The 23,419-nt window shown below is 37.9% G+C and overlaps 2 protein-coding genes across 3 annotated transcripts in view; both read left to right on the forward strand.

The window, feature by feature from the left end:
- The first annotated feature begins 280 nt into the window (after window positions 1–280).
- On the forward strand, window positions 281–7,458 carry LOC106066824 (apolipoprotein D-like). 2 transcript variants are annotated; one of them, XM_056033417.1, is made up of 6 exons: window positions 281–426; window positions 2,116–2,272; window positions 2,969–3,105; window positions 4,654–4,760; window positions 6,352–6,456; window positions 7,201–7,458. In XM_056033417.1, the coding sequence occupies exons 2-6, from the start codon at window positions 2,144–2,146 to the stop codon at window positions 7,326–7,328; spliced, it is 606 nt and encodes a 201-aa protein (XP_055889392.1). In that variant the 5' UTR covers window positions 281–426; window positions 2,116–2,143; the 3' UTR covers window positions 7,329–7,458. The 2 variants fall into 2 exon arrangements, with proteins under 2 accessions (XP_055889392.1, XP_055889393.1); XM_056033418.1 differs by lacking the exon at window positions 281–426 and adding an exon at window positions 589–705.
- An 11,372-nt stretch (window positions 7,459–18,830) lies between these two features.
- The window catches only part of LOC106058362 (arginine kinase-like), a 123,420-nt gene continuing 118,831 nt past the window's right edge, over window positions 18,831–23,419 (forward strand). Inside the window, exon 1 of the mRNA XM_056033397.1 lies at window positions 18,831–19,112. The gene's annotated coding sequence lies outside the window, so the exon portion shown is untranslated. The remainder of the gene's footprint in view (window positions 19,113–23,419) is intronic.

A 23,419-nucleotide genomic window follows, 5' to 3' on the forward strand; every position in this document is an offset into this window, starting at 1 on the left:
TATAAAAGTCACGTGTTTGACCTCAGTGGATCTTAGGCTAGAAAGCTGTGAACTCCTGGGGCCCTTCGGCATCAATTCACCTCGATACTATTTCATTACCCTTTTAATTGAAGCCTTAAGTTAATATTTACATCGACCAGATCATACAGGTTCTCAACAAATGTCTAAATTGGCAGCGACATGTGGGTTGATAGACACTGACAATAGTGTTTTGTGTGCGCATTGTTGCAACCATTGACAAGCCTCTCTTCCCCACCCCGCTCGCTCTCTCTCTCACACACACACACGTCGAGACACGAGAAGACATACACACGGCTAGTCTGTTTTGTTACACTTCGTTAACTTTTACATAACGCATATTCAGCCTATATAAGCGGCTCTGTACTTTGCTGTTAATTCCTGACAAAACCTCCTTCTAATCCAGTGGTAAGTGTCTATCTATATTGGTCACGTGATTTTTTTTTGGTATTGTTTTTAAACATTATAGTGTTAGTACTTCAATGGTTATGCTTGCCCTGGATGAGGCAAAATATGTAGGTCACAGCTGGGGCTGCGTATCCACGGGAAATACTGCATTCCTTATTAATCTTCGGACTCGAAGACAAGCCTTAGTAGTGAGTACTTGGTAACTCAAATGTTATCAGGACTGAGTTCTGGCCAGCCTGGGTCTTCTGTTAACTATAGAGGTCAAGGGGAGCAATTCAGGTAGTTGACTTCAAAACTATTTTTGTTATTGGATTGTTTTTTTTTGTGAGATGTGTTTTTGAATGGAATGTAACTCATAATAAAGTAGTGTGGTTCCTTTTCCAGTACAGTTGGACTTTTGGATATAGATAGAGTCAAAGTGTAGACTCTAATTATTTTCTGTATAGTCATTATTCAGTCTATGGGATATTGAGCTGTTATATTTTAATTGATACTGGATATTTCAAACATCAGAATTAAGCATGAATTACACCACTAGGCATGTAATAAATATGTTAAATGTCTGTGAATCGGCATTCTGAATCTTTATTCTGGCGCTGTATGTGTTGTTACGGTATTGCCCAGGACTTGGGTACATTTAGTAATCAGCATTGAAGTACACATACGTATGTTAGAGAAGAAAAAGAGCCTTGACAGTTATCGTTGAAAATGATTTCAGCCATTGCAATTGCCGAGTATCTCATTCAATAGTTTCAACGGGTGTCCACGTTTCATTAATCCAAATAGACAAAACAAGATTTTAATTTGACATTTTTCTCAGATCCGACCCCCACGTGAATCAATGAAAAAGTTAACCAATTAGTGAACCAATCAGTAAACCAATTAGTGAACCAATCACTAAACCAATTAGTGAACCAATTAGTGAACCAATTAGTGAACCAATCAGTATACCAATTAGTGAACCAATCAGTAAACCAATTAGTGAACCAATTAGTCGGATTTGTTTTTATGTAGAAAGGCTAAGGGGAGTTAAGCCTTGAGTTGAGAAAAGGTTGTTTACTAATCATTTTAAACTAGAAACTTTTTTTAAAAGACTAAATAAAATTAAGACATTAAAATGAATTTATAATTCTGGGGAAAAAAAACTTAAGGAAATGATCATATAAATATAATTCAGTAAATAATCTCATCTTAATTTAAATATAATCCAAGAAATAATCTTATCTTAATTTAAATATAATACGGTAAATAGTCTTATCATAATATAAATATAATTCAGGAAATAATCTTATCTTAATATAAATATAATTCAGGAAATAATCTTATATTTATATAAATATAATTCAGGAAATAATCTTAGCTTAATATAAATATAATTCAGGAAATAATCTTAGCTTAATATAAATATAATTCAGGAAATAATCTTATCTTAATATAAATATAATTATCTCCTAAATTACTGGCTTACGTCCCACGGTTGCCCATGTGTTAATCTAGTATCGCATGTTAGCTAGATACTTAAACTCTGCTAAGTCATTGGTTTTCCTGGCTGATTCAGGCAACCCGCTCTAATGGCATTGAGATAGAAGGAGCACTTGTACGAATCGGTTCTAAGATAAGAACTAAATAATTTTGGACGGGGTAATTAAAGAGTTTATATTCTATACTTATGATTTTTTTTTTTTTCAGAAACTTGTGAAGTACGCCACACTGAAAAATGCTGCTAATTACGTCATCACTTTGTGTGCTGTTCTATGCTGTCTCATTGACCAACGCCCAGCTTTTCGCATGGTCCTATGGACCTTGCCCAGAGATTCCCAGGAAGCAGAACTTTGATTTACAAAAGGTATACATTTTTTCAAGCACAATGATTATTATTTAAGTTTATTAAAGGTTAAAGTTAAATAGAGACTCACTGTTGCCGAATGAAAAAAAAAAAGAATAAAGCTCTAATTTCAAAGCATGCCAGTTAGTCTTGGTCCCAATTACTCTCTATTACCGCTAGTTTCTTGTCATTTTTTTTTTAAATAAAATAAATTAGCCAATTAATTATTGGTAGTTTATTATTTTGTTTAATTTCAAGTAAGGGAATTAACTAGTACATTACTGATAGATGCAGTTTTAAGGGCGGAGTTTTTTCCTCTGTAAGAACTTTTTTTTAAAGGATTTGTTTTTTAACATTTTGCTTGATACACACTTAATTCAAACGCCCCACGTTCAAGATTTGAAGATGTTACACTGAAAACTTTATAGCGTAACAAAATTTAAGGATACCATCTACCCAGTTGAAATAATATGGGCAATTATCATAAATATTTACATGTCTTTTGTTCTACACAATTACGGCACGATTTGAAATGTATACATATTTATTATTTATATTTATTTATTTGTAGTTTTGGAAAGAAAGAAAACTACCAACAGTTTAGATATTTTAAAAAAAGTTAAGAATAAGCTAATTTAGGTTTACATTAAAAGAAAAATGTTTATATATTTTGAAAAGTAATTACAAACAAATTAATTGTTCCTTCACGGCTTTCAGTATGTAGGTAAGTGGTACAACTCTGAGACCTTCCCGGCGCCTTTCCAGTTCGCCATGGATTGTATAACAGCCGAGTATACGCTTAAGCCAGATGGCACTGTCAAAGTAAACAACAGTGCAGTGAGAGACATCAAAATGTAAGTTCTCTGACACCAGTTATAGTGTACTGTATCAGTCAATAGACTATAGAACAATTTTCGATTTTTTGAATTGTATATATAAAATTCGCAAAGAAATATCTAATACCTTAGATGCTAGAATTGTGATATTCATAACATTTGGCTAGAATAATGTCATGTAGTAAAATTAGCACTACGAGCCGACCCGCGGCGTAGCATACGCCTCTATTTAGTGACGGGTGAGCACTTCCTGAAAGACACAGTTGTCCAAATGGGGTGTCTTTGGGCAAACGACTGTATGCGCATGCGTGGAGAGCGAGGAAGGCGCGTGTGCGGGCGGGATGGGGCGAGAGGAGGGTTAGCGAGTCGGCGTGCGCGCGTGGTATCCCGCATGGTTGTGCGACGTAGAGACTTGTTATCCCCCCCCCCTCTTTTTTTTTTCTGAGCCGCGCTCTCTGTCGCCGTGAAAGTTACGTGGGGTAACTCTAGTCAGAAATAAAAGTTATCTTTCCATGACTTTTTCATCAAGCGTTAGAGAGTCAGCGTGCGTGCGTGGTATCCCGCATGATTGGGCGACGAAGAGAATTATATATATATACATAGATTAGAAACACTCAACACTCCAAGGCAGTAGTTGAAATTGTTAAATAGTCATGGTATGTAAAACACTCAACCAATAACTTACAAAATGGAAATATCACCTGATTCAGAAAGACACAAAGGTAAATACCTATTTCTAATCCGCTACGATATAGCAAATTATTTTTCCTTCTTAGCTAGTGTTAATAAAAATATGGAACGGGTTGCCTGAATCAGCCAGTAAAACCAATGACTCACCAGTTTATAGGTCCCTAATGAACACATGCAACTAGATTAATGCATGAATGCGCGTGGGACGTACTTACCTGAAGAACCTCCAGACTTTATAAGATAAGATAATGCGTATTAAATTTACTGTGTTTTTCAGTATGTGTAAACATCACTTAGCGTTTGTGTGTGTGTGTGTGTGTGTGTGTGTGTGTACCATTCAGTGTGTGTAGATTTCCAAATAAATTTGGTTGATTAGACAACAATTAGCATAAATTTTTTTTCTTCTCTATTTGTTCAAAAAATAGCAGGATTACAAAGCTTGTATTTATCTCCCTCCGTCTGTCTGTCTGGGTGGAATCTTTTAAGACTATCAAACCTATTTTAAAAAATACTTGAATAGCTCAGTGGCTAACGCGTCGGTCTTCCATCATGGAGGCACGAGACATCAAGTTCGAATTCAGGATCGAGCAACTTTAAACCAACAAAAAATAAAGCTTGAAAGGTGCTCTAACCAAAAAAAAAATAATTCAAAAATAATATAATCATTCGCACAAATTTAATATTTTTAGTCTAGATCTATTAATTGTTTTTTTTAGATTTTAGATATAAAATTCGCAAATTACATGAAAATAATTTATATAATTTCACACAACATAAGCTTTGTTGTTATTGCTTTTTTAAAAAGAATTTTTTAAAAATATTGTTTTTTTTTTAAATTATTATATTTTTAATGAGATGCCTGGCCGTCTGTTTCAGTTTTGGTAAAACAATCTTCAAACAGCCTACGTATATCATTGGTGAAGCCAAAGTTCTGGACCCTAGCAAACCAGCTGACCTGTATGTCAAGTTCCCTGGACAACCAGGCAAGTCGTTTTCTCAGAGCAAGACCTTTTTCGCACTGTTATGTCTTAATAGTTCTAAGTCTAAATGAAAATAGACTTGTTAGTAGAGTTTTGAACTCATTTGTACGCCCTCATTTACTACTGAACGACTTAGAAACGCCCTTATTTACCACTCGGTGTTTTTAGAACGCCCCATTTACAGTTTTTATTTATTTTAACTTAATCATTTGGAATCCCTTTTATAATTAATCATTAGGAACTGTCTATTTTAATTTCATCATTTTGCTCTCCTTTATACAACTTAATCATATGGCTCATTCTTATATAACTTAATCATATGGCTCTCCCTTATATAACTTAATCATATGGCTCTCCCTTATATAACTTAATCCTATGGCTCTCATTTATATAGCTTAATCATATGGCTCTCCCTTATATAACTTAATCATATGGCTCTCCCTTATATAACTTAATTATATGGCTCTCCCTTATATAACTTAATCATGTGGCTCTTCCTTATATAACTTAATCATATGGCTCTTCCTTATATAACTTAATCATATGGCTCTTCCTTATATAACTTAATCATATGGCTCTCCATTATATAACTTAATCATATGGCTCTTCCTTATATAAATTAATCATATGGCTCTTCCTTATATAACTTAGTCATATGGCTCTTCCTTATATAACTTAATCATATGGCTCTTCCTTATATAACTTAATCATATGGCTCTTCCTTATATAACTTAATCATATGGCTCTTCCTTATATAACTTAATCATATGGCTCTCCCTTATATAACTTAATCATGTGGCTCTTTTTTAAAATAACTTAATCATATCGGCTCTCCCGTTTATAACTTAATCATATGAAATTCACTCATTCTAAACGAGATATCTGCTTATTACTTTTTTTGTATACCTAGCAATGGTCTCTCTCTCTCTCTCTCTCTCTCTCTCTCTCCTTCTCGATCTGTCTCTCTGTCTCTGTCTCCGTCTCTTTAAACACAATAATAAGACAGGTTTTCGAGTAAGAAGATTAATGAGGAATGCAGTATTTCCCGTGGCTACGCAGCCCCAGCTTCGACCTACATATTTTGCCACACCAGTGCAGGGATAACCATTCTCCGCCGGTGGTCAATTTAAATGTTCTTGTCTCAGTCTGCGACTGTCCTCGGCAGCAGATTTTCTTTTGGCCCTAAATGTTTATCCCGTGGCCTCTGTAAGTGACCTCCACCTGTCTCGTTCTGAAGCCGCTAGTTGGCGCCAAAGTTGTTTTGTTTTGTTTGTTTGTTTGTAAAATGTTTGACATGTTTCGGATGTTCCTTCAGAGTTGAAGATAATTACTTCCTAGTCCAAACCTCCCGCAGGACGACGGGGGGATGGGAGCGGGCAGGGCTTGAACCCTGGACCATTGATAAATCTGAACGACAGTCCAGAGCGCAAACCGCACGACCAGGCAGCCATTCTTTATAGCGTTTCTGAGGGGCACCTCTGTTACGTCCACCACCTTTCAGCTCTCACACATTATTAGTATTTATTGAGAGTAGATCTCATTTACTATTTGCAATAACTCAACATGGTATTTTCTTTCCTTACACGTAATGTAGAGTTTGACAAAACCAGAGCCAACTACTTGGTACTAGACACTGACTACGTCAATTACAGTCTGGTCTATTCCTGTTCCAGATTAGCCAGTATCTTTCCAAAAGTCGGTAAGTCACGTGATAGTGTTGCCTTATCTTCTTATCTTATATAATACAGACGTTACTTCAAAAAAAATGATTACGTCCTACGCGACATGCAATCAGTCATGCTTATTAACAAATGACTTAAATTCTACCAAGTCACTGGTTTTCCTGGCTAGCCCAGGCAACCCATACCATGCTCTAATAGCACTAGGGATGAAGGAGTATTTGTACAAATTTGTCCTAGCATATGGGATGAGGAATGTGCCTTTATCTTTGTGTCTTTCTGAGTATTTTATTAAATTTTGTTTTTGTATTTGAAGATTATGGTTCAGTGTTTTATGTATAATTGTTACTTTACTTTTGAGTTTTCTGCCCTGATGTTTGATTACATGATGTTTGACTACATGATGTAGTTCCACCTGATCTTTTAAGTCATAATGTTTGATGTCCAGTTGTTTATTTGTTGATGTTTGATGTCCTGATGTTTGATGTCTAGATGTTTGTATAATGTTCTGATGTTTAATGTCCTGATGTTTGTATAATGTCCTGATGTTCAATGTCCTGATGTTTGTATAATGTCCTGATGTTCAATGTCCTGATGTTTGTATAATGTCCTGATGTTCAATGTCCTGATGTTTGATGTCTAGATGTTTATTTGTTAAATGTCCTATATTTGATGTCCTGATCTTTGCTGTCCAGATGTTATAATGTCCTGATGTTCAATGTCCTGATGTTTGTATAATGTCCTGATGTTCGTGTACATTTCAGAGTTTGCTTGGATACTGGGGCGTGTTCGCGGACAGAAACCAGCTCAGACTGACCAACTCAAAGCTTTGCTCACAAGTTATAAAGTCAATGTCAAAAACTTCAAAACTGTCGACTGGTCCAGTTGCTAGTAGATGATCGGTCCAGCTTCTAGATGACTAGCCCAGCTGTTAGCTGACTGGTCCAGCTGTTTGATGACTAGTCCAGCTGTAAGAGATCCCAACGTCCATTGTTCATCATATTATATTTTTAAAATCTTAAGTGTTCATAGAATGAACTTATTTATATATACATATATATATATATATACACATGTCTTTATAAAAGTCTTTATATTGAATTATATTGAATATTAAATTGAAGACTTAAAGTGAATGTTGTCTCTTCTATTTTAACACGTTCTCTCCTAACTGACGATACCAGCGTTGATTCCACCAGAATGTGGTAAATAATTACGGAGAGAAAGAGTTAATATAATGGTTCTTTTTACTTTGTACCTAAAAGACACTAAAGAGGCGCAGTGGCTGAGTGGTATAGCGCTTGGCTTCCGAACCACGGATCCCTGGTTCGAATCCTGGTAAGACTGAGATTTTTAATTTCGAGATCTTTAGGGCGCCTCTGGGTCTAATTGGGTACCTGACATTAGCCGGGGGAAAGTAAAAGAGGTAGAACGTTGTGCTGGCCACATTACACCCTCGTTAACCGTGGGACAAAGAAACAGATTATCTTTAGCATCATCTGCCCCCATAGATCACAAGGTCTGAAAGGGGGAAGTTCACTTGTTTTTTAAAGACACGAAAAGAAAAATATGATCTTCTGTCGATGTAAACACATTTTTAATACAATTTTAAATTTGTCTTGTTTTAATCCAAGCTATAATCTTGGTTTATGGTGTATACGTTTTTTTTCCCTTGGGTTTTATGCTTTTGTCTACATCAAGTTTTAAAAAAATGAAATTTTAAAGATTTGGCTGCTTGATAAAAATTAAATCAACTATGGCCTACAAAGTAACATTCACCTATGAACTACACAGTAACATTCAAATATGACTTAAAAAGTAACATTCAACTATGACCTACAAAGTAACATTCAACTATGACCTACAAAGTAACATTCAACTATGACCTACAAAGTAACATTCAACTATGAACTACAAAGTAACATTCAACTATGACCTACAAAGTAACATTCAACTATGAACTACAAAGTAACATTCAACTATGAACTACAAAGTAACATTCAACTATGAACTACAAAGTAACATACAACTATGTGCTAAAAATCTGCTGAGTTCAAAATGTTCCTTGAGAAGAAAAAAAAAAGCTAGAAACCTGTTTAGCTATAAATCAACAAAGTAGTCAACATAGCGCTAGCCAAATCTAATGTTTGAATACCGAATACAACGTTAATCTTTAGTTGAAAAAAAATGAATTAAAAAATCTCGCAAAACACGCACAGCTAGATCTACAGGCGATCGTGACAGTGTTTTACATGTTTCGGATGTTCCTTAAGAGTTGAAGATAGAGTTGAGGATAATTACTTCCTAGTCCAAACCTCCCGCAGGACGACGGGGGATGGGAGCGGGCAGGGTTTGAACCCTCGTTTGAACCGTCGATAAATCCGAAAGACACTCCAGCGCGCAAACCGCACGACCAGGCAGCTATCTAATTTGACATTTGACACACACACACACACATATAAATTCCTAGATCAGGTTGACATTTAGAAACATTCCGATTTGTTTTAATTCATGCGGCCACACCTCCCGCAGTCATTCAAAATGTTCCAATCAAATATTAGATGTGACTTCATTTAGCACGTGGATTGTAAAGTAATCCAAACAGCCTGCTTTCATTTTCTAAACACATTGGTATTCTCTGAACGGAGGAGCAAAGGTGATCGCGTCCGGGGCGGACTGAAATTCTTATGGCCCCTGTCTCTTCTCTTTCGTTATCTCTTCATATCTCTCCAAACTGTTCATGTTTACACCTGTTCATACTGGAGCTGAGCGAGCGGGTGTACTGACGTCATAATGTCCTCCCAGGTGACGTCAGTACAACTCCTCGTAATCATCTTCTTTTTTTTGAAGTAACGTCTGTATCATATAAGATAAGATAAGGTAGGTTTAAAACACTGCAGGCTTGTCTTGAGTAGTGAACATTGCCTTTTTTTTTGTTTTTGAACTAATGACATGAACATTAATGAACATTAAATGAACATATTATGTAAGCTTAACATGAACGTAAATACTCAAAATTCATGTCCTCCTGTGCTAATTAGTATCGTCAATTATTCAAACCTGCACTTCGTTACAAATGTCAGTTCAAAAGTTGATTATCAAATCAGTTTCTATTTAAATTGACTTACAGTGTTCTTTAATTCAATCACCAACATCCATACATTTTAGCTGCATATTTAAAGTGGTCTTAACCAGTTGCCCGCATATATCTAATATTATCTTGACCTTTTTACCTATCCCTTAGTCAGTTGGACCGTTGGGGCACCATGCAAGATTCGTCTTTCTCCTTTCTTCTCTGTCTTTTGCCTTAGAGCCTCTTTCAATGACAGGCCCGTCCGTTCTGTTATGTTGTATTCCCATCGCTTTCTCTGTCTGCCTCTTCTTCTTTTTCCTGCTACTGTTCCCTGGAGGAAGGTCTTTGCAAGCCTCGAAGATCTTGTAATATGGCCATAGATTTTTAGCTAGCTTCTTATCTTATCTTATCTTATCTTTAAACAAAAGATGACATACAACGCTGTATTCGTGTGGTAATGTAATAGAGAATGTAACAGTTTTAAACACTATATAAGTCGTTGGTTTTCCTGGCTGATTCATGCAACCCGTTGAATGTTCTAATGTCAGTAGTATTAAACAATATGAAGGCACTCACGTTCACTTACTCATTCAATGACTTCATGGATTGAGGAAAAAAAAAAGGACATCAAAGGGCTACAACTCCGGTATGATGCGTATTTAATTGATTATCTCACTTTGCCTGACGATAATTGTGTGTATGGCCATGACTTGTGGCTGGCTGGTTAGCAGCACCTATTTATAATAACAAGTGGTCTAAACCAGTGATGCCCAAAGTACGGCCCGCGGGCCAGATCCGGCCCACGACGTGATTCCATCCTGCCCGCCAAAATGTAGGCACAAAGTGTAGAAAATCCCCCCTCCCCCCACCCCAAAAAAAAAAAAAGAAAAGAATTAGAAGGTGCACAAATGTATCTGTACTTACGTTAGGGGCTTAGAGCCCTCAATTTTTCTCCTGATTGATTGGTACCATGACATTTAGCATTATTGCGTTCATGAAATAGGTATCTGAGTGTAGAATGTACGTTTTCAGCCAAGAAAAGTGACACGGTTCTTTACTTTTTTTGTGGAACATGATAGTAGGCCAACATATTTGTTTTATAGAGAAAGTGTGGCTATTTAAAAAAAAAACAACAACAACAACATTTAAACATTATAAAACAAATATGACGGCATTCTTGGTTTGTGCCGCGAATAAAAGGTTATTAAACTAAGCCTAGAAATTGGAGGATTGATAGGAATATTTTACCAAAAAGAGACGAAAATATTCTAAGTACAGAGATGAAGCCCAATGTAGCTGATATTTTAAGTAGAGAAATGAAGCTATCTTCTGAGGCGGGGAAAAAAAATATACATTTCAAATATCCCATTAATTAATGAAACACAGGATCTACGGGTTTCAAGTCTATCGTTTTTGTAGACCTACGTTTTCGTTCATGCGGCCCGCGACACGAGTCTATCTATTGTAAATAAAGTTGTTTTTTTTTTATTTGGTGTATCCGCGACTAAAATGTTATTTAACCTTGGTTAGGCCAATAATAGAATATGCATCCTCCGTTTGGGACCCCCTCAACTCAAGAAAACATTAAGAAACTGGAACAGACACAAAATAGAGCAGTGAGATTCATAACAAACGAATATTCACATTTGACTAGAGTAACACCTTTAGTAAAATCACTAAATTTAGAAAGCCTTCAGGACAGAAGGCTCAAAAGTAAAGTAGCAATTATACATAAAACACTGAACCATAATCTTCAAATACAAAAGCAAAATTTAATAAAATACTCTGAAAGACACAACGATAAAGGTACATTCCTCGTCCCATATGCTAGGACAAATTTGTACAAATACTCTTTCTTCCCAAGTGCTATTAGAGCATGGAATGGGTTGCCTGAGCTAGCCAGGAAAACCAGTGACTTGGCTGAATTTAAGTCATTGGTTAATATGCATGACTAAATGCATGACGCGTAGGACGTAATCATCTTCTTTTTTGAAGTAACGTCTGTATTATATAAGATAAGATAAGATATCCGGTGTATTTTATATTATTTAGAAAACATTATTAGTTGTGCGCACTTTTTAAGCACCACGGAGTCTGATATTCCTACATCGCCCCGCCTATAGCACAAAGTAGTGTCTAATATTTACTTGGCAAAAGTTTGATTTGAATAAAGCGTCCTACACATTGCATATGTTGTCTATTTACTTTCAAATCTTACTGTTTTCACTTTCATTTTCTTCCTGATTTCTATGTTTCATCATCTTGCCTCGGCATTTCCCCATATTTTTCTCTCTCTCACTCTCTTTCTCTCTCTCTTTCTCTTTCTCTCTCTCTCTTTCTCTCTCTTTCTCTCCCCTTGTCTCTCTCTCCTTCTCTCTCTCTCTCTCTCCTTGTCTCTCTTTTTTTCTCTCTAGCTCTTTCTCTCTCTCTCTCTTTCTCTCTCTCTCTCTCTTTCTCTCTCTCACTCTCTCTCTCAACTTTCTTCAATGAGAAACGGATTTACCTAATCAAAATTTAACCATGAGCAGATGTAAATCCCATTATGTTAAAATGATAACAACAATCAGTCACATTCTTATCTTATCTTATAAAATACTGACGTTAATGAAAACAAAATTGCCGTAAGTTATTTATACAACCTGGCAATGTCTACTGTTAGGTTTTAGTGTGTTTATTCGTGAAGACAATGTTGTGTTTTTTTTTCTGTTCGTATGGTTTTGTAAATGAAAAGCTGATTGGATGCTGTGTCACTGACAAGGCACGCCCCGTTTTTCTTTTTCTAGGACTTTTGTTTTTATTAGCCAAGGATTTGAGCCAAAACCTTCTGCAAGCTGTGAATGACTGTAAGACAAAGTCCATTCAGTCACAACACAGGACTTCCTTGTAGCCTTGATTCACGGTGTCACGCTCGTGTGTTGTCATGTGGCATGTGTCAGTTGGTACTAGTCACTGGACACTGGTCATAGTACATGTGGACAGACATCTGAATGGCTACTTAGAACGATACAAGGATAATTACAGTTTTACCACCAAGTGATGGGTTTGTTTTCTTTCAGTCTTGTCTCATCTTCTTTTCTCTCTCTCTCTCTTTCTTTTCTCTCTCTCTCTCTCTCTCTCTCTTTCTCTCCTCTATCTCTTTGTCTCTCTTTTTCTCTCTCTTTCTCTCTTTTTCTCTCTCTTTCTGTTCTCTTTTCCTCTCTCTTTCTCTCTCTTTTGCTCCCTCTATCTCTTCGTCTCTCTCTCTTTCTCTTTCTTTCTTTTCTCGCTCTCTGTCTCTTTTTCTTGCTCGCTTTCTCTCTCTTGCTCTCTTTCTTTTCTCTCTTCCTCTCTCTCTCTCTTTCGCTTTCTTTCGCTCCCTCAATCTCTTTGTCTCTCTCTCTTTGTCTCTCTCTCTTTCTTTCTCTCTTTCTCTCTCTTTCTCTCTTTCTTTCTCTCTTTCTCTCTCTCTCTCTCTCTGTTGATGGAATGTTACGCCCCTTTCAGTAACTCACATACTATTGTATGTTACCCCCCCCCCCTTTTAGGGATACTGTATAGAGTAGAAAGAGTTGTGCCCATGCATAGGGGACACTACTCTGGTAGCCAAGATGGCTGATTAAAGTTGTTATGATCTTAAATGTTCTTATTTCAAGTTTGTGTACATTCAACTATCTATCGTAACACTCTCTCTCTCTCTCTCTCTCTCTCTCTCTCTCCCATGAGGTATGCGCTCTGGAGTGTCGTCTCGATGGCCCCGAGTTTGAAACTTCTTAACAGCCCTCCCCTGCTTAATCTTCTATCCATCCATCTTTTCTTCTTTAACCTTTGTTTAGGGCACCAATACGCTTTCACAACTTTACACTAACTGACTAGATCGCTTGTTTATTGCCATCGCTGCCAAAACTAATGTCAGTAACCTGTCAGTGACAAAACATTATTTACTGGCTAGAAGAAAATTACAATGACGACAACATGCCTCACCAGATGATGAATGTGACCCAAACTAAATGATCCCGGATCAAATTAACGACCCCCAAGATCTGTTCTGAAAGTTTTGGCTCCCAATTTACTTCCTCTTTCGACAGAGTTATTAATTATTGTTACAGCTTTTATACAGCGCTACCTTCATGCTTATAGAATGCTCAGAGCGCTTTGGTCCAATCTCATTTGTGGACCAGTGGGGGGGGGGGAGGGGGGAGTTGGTTTTCCGTGCTGCCTTTAGGGGCTCAGTAAACACAACTCTGCCCGAGTCGGGTGTCGAACCTCAAGCCCCCTTCTAGGTAGCCAAGTTCAAGCGCACTTGGCCTCTCGACCACGCCTCCCACCAATTAAATTAAATTAAAGAACTCTTAGGAGGTACAAATAGAAGAAAAAGGAAGGTACCAGGATAGAGATGAGTATGCAGAGAGGTCCTTATGAAATGTGACTTTCAGAGCTTAGGGAGAAGCAATTATTATATATAAATATATATATATATATGTAGGACACCAAATATCTGTCTCTCTGTAGTTCCAGCCCCCCCCCCCCCCCCCCAAAATCTAATATTTTGAAATAGAAACCAATATTTCAGAGGTTGTACGTAGGACTATGTTTTTGAAGCTAGATCTAGAATTGAAAATTAAACTGTGTGAATGGTCCTCAAATCGCTCGCTCTCTCTTTCTCTCTCGCTCTCTTTCTGTTCTCTCTTCTTCTCTCTCTATTTCTCTCTATCTTTCTCTCCCTCTATCACTTCGTCTCTCTCTCTTTCTTTCTCTTTCTTTCTTTCTCTTTCTTTCTCTCTCTCTTTCTCTTTCTCTCTCTTCTCTCTCTCTCTTTCTCTCTATCTCTCTCTCTCTCTCATGAGGTATGTGCTCTGGAGTGTCGTCTATAAATATAAATATATAAATATAAATACATAAATATATATGTAGGACACCAAAATATCTGTCTCTCTGTAGTTCCAGCCCCCCCCCCCCAAAATCTAATATTTTGAAATAGAAACCAATATTTCAGAGGTTGTACATAGGACTATGTTTTTGAAGCTAGATCTAGAATTGAAAATTAAACTGTGTGAATGGTCCTCAAATCGCTCGCTCTCTCTTTCTCTCTCGCTCTCTCTTTCTCTCTCGCTCTCTTTCTGTTTTCTCTTCTTCTCTCTCTATTTCTCTCTCTCTTTCTCTCCCTCTATCACTTCGTCTCTTTATCTCTCTTTCTCTTTCTTTCTCTCTCTTTCTTTCTCTTTCTCTCTCTCTTTCTCTCCCTCTATCACTTCGTCTCTCTCTCTTTCTTTCTCTTTCTTTCTTTCTCTTTCTCTCTCTCTCTTTCTCTTTCTCTCTCTTCTCTCTCTCTCTCTCTTTCTCTCTATCTCTCTCTCTCTCATGAGGTATGTGCTCTGGAGTGTCGTCTATAAATATAAATATAAATATAAATACATAAATATATATGTAGGATACCAAAATATCTGTCTGTCTGTAGTTCAAGCCCCCCCCCCCAAAAAAAAAAAATAAAAAATAAAATATTTTGAAATAAAAACGAGAATTCTTAAAATATTTCAGAGGTTGTACGTAGGACTATGTTTTTGAAGCTAGATCTAGAATTGAAAATTAAACTGTGTGAATGGTCCTCAAACCTTCGATCTTGAAGAAGAATGTAGTTAAAGAGTAATTAGGGATGATAGAGCCCCCTTTGCAGGCCGTGTTTGGTTTAAACAAGGCTGTTTTCTGTTTGCTTCCCTTGTGTTGGCCAAAAGAGGACGTCCCCCCCAAAAAAACGGGAGGTGGAGAACAAGGGACGCTAACTCTTTTAAGGGGGGGGGGGGCACCAAAATCTGAGGATGTTTTGTTCGCAGCACACCTCGCTAGAGGGCGCTAAAGCATGTTTTGTCAACATGACGTGAACGCCATGCAGGAAAGGTGAGGACCCAACGAATGCAAGGGAGATGGGTTCAACCTTTGACCTGCTCAAAGGGAAATCGCGAGATACAGAGGTGAAGGTCGTAGTGGGGGGGGGGGATGTCTGTTGGATCCAGCTTTCTGGTAAATTATATTTACACTGGAGACAAGATCGGCATTCGGGATGATTTTAAAAAATATATTGATTTAGGCCTGTTGATGTACACATATCATACATTTTTGAAATATGAAAAGTATTAGATAACATAGCTTTACATTAGGATCGGACTGGGTGTCAAAATCGGCCCAGGCATTTCTATACATACCGGCCCATAAATTCTATATCATACGATGGGCCTCCAATTATAGGCCTACCTTTCCTCAAAATCATTATGTTAAGTTTAACAATGTATCGATAACTGTACGCAAGCTTTATATCTTTATGAGAAATATAGTCCTTATGTTGCTTTTTCATCGCTAAGTGTGTAGGCCCTAAAAGGATGAAGCCTACAGTAGCACTGTCTACTGATGTAGGCTATTAAATTATTTCGGAAAATGTGTTAAATTAGTATTTTAGGACCTACAATGTAGAGTCTGTAAACGATTTTTTAAAACCATGACGTTCTGAGGGCCACTTTTATTAGAGAATACCATAAAACCTTTAACAATTTAATACGTGCCATAGTTGCACTCATGCGGCCCTTTAGGTCGCCCAACCGGCCCATTAAGGTACCGGCCCACCGGGCATTTGCCCGAATGCCCATATAGCCAGTCCGCCCCTGCTTTACATTCCTCTATAAAGAGATTTTCATCTATTTCGTAAAAATTATAAATAAACCAATTTGTTAGTGTATCCTATTTGTACGCTGTTTTTTTTTGTTTTTACATTATCTCTATTCAAGTCATGACTTCATGGAACCTGGATCCTGGATCCTGGACGCTGATCTCAAAAAAACGACGAGTGCGATTTTCCTGAAAATTTCACAGTTGACGGCTCGTTGGTAACACGAGGAAACTCTAGTTTGAACGTTTTAATTTTTCAAAGTAAAAAATAAATAAATGTAAATTTGGCTGGAGACTATATCTAGATCTAGAGCCAACATGACGTAGTCAGCCGTATTACCGTAAAACTGAGTAAATTTTACGTTGCTTATATTTTGACGTAAACCTAATATAGATTACATCTAGATCAATAATTCATTTTAGACTAGAGTTCTAAATCTGAACTTTGGGTCTAGTGTTAGATCTAGATGTCCATATAATGAACAAACCAATAAACTATCGCATAAATACGCCTTCCTCGAATCAGGAAATGCGGATTTTTTAACAGCTGACTATGGTATGAGCCCGATACCCAGAATGCACCAAAACTTTAAAAAAAAATATTTTATTTATAATTGAAGTTCAATGATGGTGGTATAGTCTTTTAATAATATATATTTTAACAATATTTTTCTTGTAAAGTTATATGATAAGTTTACAAAATTTTTGTTGCACTTTTCGAAGCTATTCAGTTGGTAGCTATTTTTTTTTATATATTTTAGTTGGCAACACTGAAGCTCAATTAAAAGTCCTTGACATTGTATAGTTTATCCTGAAAAACTTTAAGGCAATAGTTTATACTTACAATTATTGGAGAATTGCACTATAACTTTTAAACAAATCCATCGTCTCACTGCAGACATTTTGATTTTTAAGGGCCCAAGTTACATTCTCTAAGCAATAAAATACTGTTTCGATCTAAAAAAGGAGAAAGCGATATGACGCAACGTGGTAGCATATCAGGTAGCCTGAAAAAAGTAAGAAATTAAAAAATTGGAAGGGATATGAAAATAAATAAACGAAACAATGTCAAGGACGCTATGTTGCTAGATCACTTGTTAAGTGAAAGAGTTTAGAAATATTGATTTTACAATGCTAAAATTTGCACAAGAAAGTATCATATCGATTTGAAATACACTGTTAACAACACTGCCTATATTTGTTACACCCGAAGTACCCAAAATAATTTAGTTATTTAGCGAAATTGTACAATGGGTTGAAAGAAAAGCGCTCGAAAAGCGGTCAAAGAAAACGCTTCAGGGACACCCTCAAAGCTTCTCTGAAGGCGTTCAGCATAGACCCAGGCACCTGGGAGACACAGGCATATGACAGGGCATCATGGCGTCGCGCTGAGAAAACTGGCGCACAGGTTGCTGAGGAAAAGAGAACAACGCCAGAGAAGAAAAGCAAGGCCAATGACACTAACTCCAGCTGGAATAACCTGCCCAGTGTGCAGCCGAACATTCCGGGCTCACATAGGTCTCAGCCCCCTGGATGACAAAATCGTCATCATCGAACCACCATGGACGAACTATACAATGGGTTGCCTAAGTCAGCCATGAAAACCAATGGCTTGGCAGAATTTAAGTAATTGATTAACATGCATGACTAGAATGACCTAGAAACACGCGTAATCATCTTCCTTTTTGAACTAACGTCTTTTTTTCATAAGATAACAAAACATATTCTAAGGACGTGTGTTTAATGTACAATTTTAGATGTATGAGAATTTTTAAATTATTGTTACTTTTACTTCAAGTTGTTGTTTTAAATTTGGTAATATCTGTAATGAATGCCATTTTAATTATAACACTTGTCTAATAATCAAGAGAGTTCGAGCTGAATTAAATTTGTTGAGCGCCAATAGGCAGCAAGGAATCCTTCTTCAAGATAGCCTACCATACACTGCTGACCAAATGGAAAAGGGGGGTGGAGGTTAGGCATCGCCCACACAAGATCTGTCAACCTTTTTTCTCCCCTTTCTTCTCTGTCATTTGCCTTTGATAGAATCTCATTCTGATGTTCTTTCTGAAAATATTTAAGCCTGCCTGGGTGGACCACTTCGGGGATCGATTTTGAGATCTTGTTTCCACACAAACTGTCTTTGTAACCTTGTTTAAAATTTATGCGTATGTTTTTCTTGTAATGAAAAAAAAAAAGTTTTACATATTTAATTTTCAAAAGCAAAACTTTTCGCTTTCAGAAGATAAACAGTAGCTGTACATTAGAACGTAGCGAACAGTAAAATATGAATGTCAATATCTTACCACGGACGGACAGACAGACCACACAAAAGTAATAGCGGTTTTTCCCCTTTCAAAGGCTGTTTAAAAGACCTTATGTTTCTATCAATATCGGGCCAGATATTACAGATATTACAAAGTCCAGTGCTAGTAGAGTAAACAAATGAAAAAGATCTATGTTCTTTTCCAATGAAACTAGTACTTTAAAAGTCTGATTAGAAAATTTTATAGCGTTATTAGAATGAGAATAAAATATGAGAGAGAGAGAGTGAGAGAGGGAGAGAGAGAGAGAGAGAAAGTGAAAGAGAGAGAGAGAGAAGGAAGAAGAAAAACAAACTGAAAAGATGTAATAATTCACGCCAGCCAATGAATTCTGGGGTTTCGCTTCACGCGCCCAACTGGGCATGAGTCTCGCTGGACTACGAAGTCTTCTCAGCGGTTTGTCTTGGCGAGTTCGACAGTTGTTGGGACCAGACAAGTGGCGCGATCCGCTGGCTCTCATAAAGTCATTCACCAGTTCCTAAAATTATAATCACGGATAATAGTGCTGTGATTTTGTTTCCATTCGTGTGAACATCTTGGATAATTCTATGGTTCTTGTGTTGTGAAGTTTTAGAGAGTCAAACAAGTTTGGGGATAACAACGCAGCTGGGTGTTACCTGCAGCAGAAGTGGGCGATTAAACACAGGTAAGGAAAGCGCGTATTCAATGCCACGTTTCTTTATGAATGCAGATATGTAAACTTAGTACACAATATACCTGCTCAGGTGAAATGTTACTCTCTAATCTCCATTCTGTTGTTGTTTTTTCAGCTTAGTACTTCTTTATGTGAATACACTACTGAAATACTAAGCTAAAAGAATAAAGTGTACTCTGATAAATAATCTCATCTTATAAACTGATTAGCCTAAATGACCTCCCATTATATTTTAATAGAAATGACCTCCATTACATTTTAATATAAATGACCCCCATCAGATTATAACCTAAATGACCTCCATCAAATTATAATCTAAATGACCCCCATCAAATAATATTCTGAATTACACACCTCAGATTATAATCAAAATGACCCCCCTCAAATTGTAATCTGAATGACCCCTCTTAGATTATAAACTAAATGATCCCCATCAGATAACAATCTGAATGACCCCTCTTAGATTATAAACTAAATGATCCCCATCAGATAATAATCTGAATGACCCCAGCAGCATGTAAGCTGAATCAGAAGAGGCTTTATCATTGCGTAGGGGCCCTGGACCTGTGTCGTATCAGGGCACGGATATTTGTACGTTGGGCCAACGGTGACGAACAAAGGATCTTTATTGCCGTAGTTGCTGGGGTCCTCCTAACGATCGAGGCCTAAGGCGGTTGCTTCAATCGCCCTATCCTAAGGCCGCCTCTGACTGGATGACCCCCATCAACTTATAGATTGAACTGCCCCATTAATGTAAAGCCTAAATGTTGTTAACTTCAAGAATTCTATGACTATAATTCTACTTATTCTATAGCAAAATGAATTTTTATGTTTAGGTGAGAAATTCAGTGCAGATGTGGTTATGTTCCGCGCTTGCACTTTATTTTAAATTGTTTCCAATTTTCGGAAATGTAATCGCTGATTTTTTCTCAATTTGTTAAATCTGCATAAATGTGGAGTACCTTCAATATAAACTTGTGTCTATATATCACGTGGTTGAACGTGCCACATGTAGGGTGTAGTTTCCCTTTCAGACTATGCGAATGATGCGAATGATATAAGGGGCATCTCTTTCTGTGGCCCACTGTTAATGATGTCACGGTGTCATTTGGCCAGCATAACGACCAACCCTCTTTATTTTTCCGCCAACTGGTGTCGGGTTGAGGTCATTCGTTATAGAAGGCCTCAACACTGACCTTCAACGTCACAACTTGTGGGTAGTTTAGACCAATAGCACGTTGCCAGGTCGTGCAGACCTGTGACTTGGCAATGAGCTAATGGTCCAAACTGCCCACAGGTTGTGACGTTAACTAAGTGTTCAGGCAGTGTTCAGTGTTTTGCAAACTCAGAGGTGCTCTAAGGATCCGGAAATTAAAAATGGTTAATCTTAAACATGATTTGAACCCGGGACCCTCCGGTTTGGAAGTTAAGTGCTTTACCACTCAGCCACCTGCATGTTGTAGCCCAATAAGTTTTTATTTCAAAACTTGTTAACTACCTCTAACCTAATCCCCACAGCATACACAGCTGCAGTTTTACTTTATCAAAACTACGTACTTCTTGAACAATGACGTAATAAGCGTTCTATTTATAAATAGCGCATGTGCATTTACTGTGCTTACACTGCTGGGTGATTTATCCTAGATCTGTGTATTTTGGGTATCGGTATCTTTAAACATTAATACACTTGTGTTTTTTTTCTTCTTAGCTTTCACTACGAACGATACCCGCCAACAGATGGCGCTGCTATCCTGTCTCTTTTATCATGCCGTAGTAACACAACTTAATAAAATACTCAGAAAGACACAAAGATACAAAGATAAAGGCACATTCCTCGTTCCATATGCTAGGACAAATTTGTACAAATACTCCTTCTTCCCTAGTGCTATTAGAGCATGGAATGGGTTGCCTGAGCTAGCCAGGAAAAACCATTGACTTGGCAGAATTTAAGTCATTGGTTAATATGCATGACTGAATGCATGACGCTTAGGACGTAATCATTTTCTTTTTTGAAGTAACGTCTATATTATATAAGATAAGATAAGATAGAAATAGAAAGGAAAAAGTGGTTTGATGGCTGGGACAAAAAACAAAAAGCCCGTGAAGTCTGGAAGCACATGAGGCGCCCTGACCGCGCTCCCCGTGGTGGAGGCTGCCCAAGCCTGAGCAAGTTATTATTGCACAGTGTAGATCAAGCCATTGTCCCGTGGGTTCATATTCCATACCAGGCCAAATTTCAACTCACGGCGCCCTCGCTGCGGGGAAGAAGAGGAAACCGTGTCTCGTATTCTTTTCGACTGACCCAGACTTGCTGATCTCCGTCTCGACAGGTCTGGAAAGCCAAAAAACTCTCCACCTCTATGGGAACAGACAGGGCCGGTCCTACAGATTGCGGGGCCCTATACGAAACTGATTGCGCGGGGCCTAGTCTGGGTAGGATAATTTTGTATTAGAAAATAAATTCGTCTTTGCATTTTATTCATACTTTACTAAGTACAAAATCTCAGTCAAATAATTAACTTTAAGAGCCATCTACAGTAGAAGGTAATATTCTGACAAAAGGCCAATAAACATTCAGATCTGCCTTTTAGATTTACTATCGACTAGCAAAATGTCGCTTTTGATTTTTTGTAAGAGGTCGAGATAGATTTAGATCTATTTTTATATGCCAGTAACTAGTAAAGTAAATTAAGTATTTGAACTTCCTGTTTTGCTTACAACCATGGTTAAAACTTACCCTATTATTACATTGTTATTAAATGAAAGCTGACAAAACCGGGTGTTTTTTTATTGCGAGTAGGATTGGCGTTTTCCATACTGAATGACACCCCGAAATGACAATTTTGTCAATTTTTCATGAGATTTGTATGAGCTTTTCAGAAGATTTTAATAATGTCAGGAGATTTTCATGGCTTTTTTTTGTATATTATGCAATTTTTGGAGATTTCCAGGAGCTCCTGGAAAATCAGGAGGCCGCGGTAACCCTTTAATAATAAGTTAAGTGGTTTAATTTAATAAGTTACACCTAGAATTAGCGCGAGGCCTATAAAAGTGCGGGGCCCACTGTCGGCTGCATAGGTTGCAGTAGGCTGAGGCCGGCCCTGGGAACAGACATGCATTACGCAAAAAAGCAGGGTTTCTGTCCAGGGCTTTTGCAAGAGAGGATTTGAACCTCTTCAGCCCTCACTCAAATTGGGGTTTGATGATGAAGATGGTGCTGTCCCTCTACCACAGTGTCCATAATAAGGCCACCAAGACTCGGCTCGTTTGTTGTAACAATAGTTGGTCTCTAGACCGATGACATGTATAAATGTGTGTGTGTGCATGTGTTTGTGTGTGTACGTGTGGTCGATGAGATCGCCATCTTGCGACAACAAAATTTGAGTGTCGGGTTTTCCCGGCATGTTAACGAATGGAAATCCTCGTTTTGATGGAGTTATAACTGCAAGTAATTAAAGCAGTCAGCAGTTATCTCCATGTCGACGAGATGGTTTCCTTTGCTTACTTTAACCTATTTTGGAAAGGCATTACTTTTAAACACCTCTCTGTCTGTCTGTCTCTTTTCTTTCTCTTTCTTACTTTCTCTCTCTTTCTGTCTCACTTTCTGTCTCTCTCTTTCTTTCTCTCTTTCTCTGACTTTATATTTCTTATACTCTGAGTCTCTATCTCATTCTCTCTCTCTCTCTCTCTCTTTCACTTCTTCTATCTTTCTATTCTGCTTTCCTGCCTGATTCTTCTCTCTCTCTTTAAACTTTTCTCTCTCACTCTTTCCATCTCTCTCCCCCTCGCTCTCCCTCCTCTCTCTCTCCCTCCCTCTCTCTCCCTCTCTCTCCCCCTCTCTCCCCCATCTCTCTCCCTATCCCCCCTCTCTGCCCCTCTCTCTCCCTCTCTCTCTCCCCTCTCTCTCTCCCCTTTCTCTCTCTCCCTCTCGTTCCTCTCTCTCCCTCTCTTTCTCCCTCTCTCTCCCCCCTCTCTCCCCCCTCTCTCTCCCTCTTCCTCTCTCTCCCTCTCCCTCTCCCCCTCTCTCTCCCTCTCTCTCCCCCTCTCTCTCTCCCTCTCTCCCCCTCTCTCTCCCCCCCTCTCTCTCCCCCCTCTCTCTCCCTCTCTCCCTCCCTCTCTCTCTCCCCCTCTCTCTCCCTCTCTCTCTCTCCCTCTCCCCCCCTCTCCCTCCCTGTCACTCTCCCTCTCTCTCTCTCCTACTCTTTTACTATTTACTATTTTTCTCTCTCTTTCTATCTCATTTAATTTTATTTCTTTTTTATTCTGCCCACCCTATGCCGGGCAGTTCTTCTCCGCCT

Source organism: Biomphalaria glabrata, chromosome 6, assembly GCF_947242115.1.
Source record: "Biomphalaria glabrata chromosome 6, xgBioGlab47.1, whole genome shotgun sequence".
Classification (NCBI taxonomy): domain Eukaryota; kingdom Metazoa; phylum Mollusca; class Gastropoda; family Planorbidae; genus Biomphalaria; species Biomphalaria glabrata.

What these genes read in the sequence shown, in the direction of transcription:
- LOC106066824 (XM_056033417.1), top strand. Translation starts at nt 2,144, where the DNA reads ATGCTGCTAATTACGTCATCACTTTGTGTGCTGTTCTATGCTGTCTCA. An exon ending in AGAACTTTGATTTACAAAAG is followed by an intron (nt 2,273 to 2,968) that starts GTATACATTTTT and finishes CACGGCTTTCAG; the next exon opens with TATGTAGGTAAGTGGTACAA. An exon ending in CAAGTTCCCTGGACAACCAG is followed by an intron (nt 4,761 to 6,351) that starts GCAAGTCGTTTT and finishes CACGTAATGTAG; the next exon opens with AGTTTGACAAAACCAGAGCC.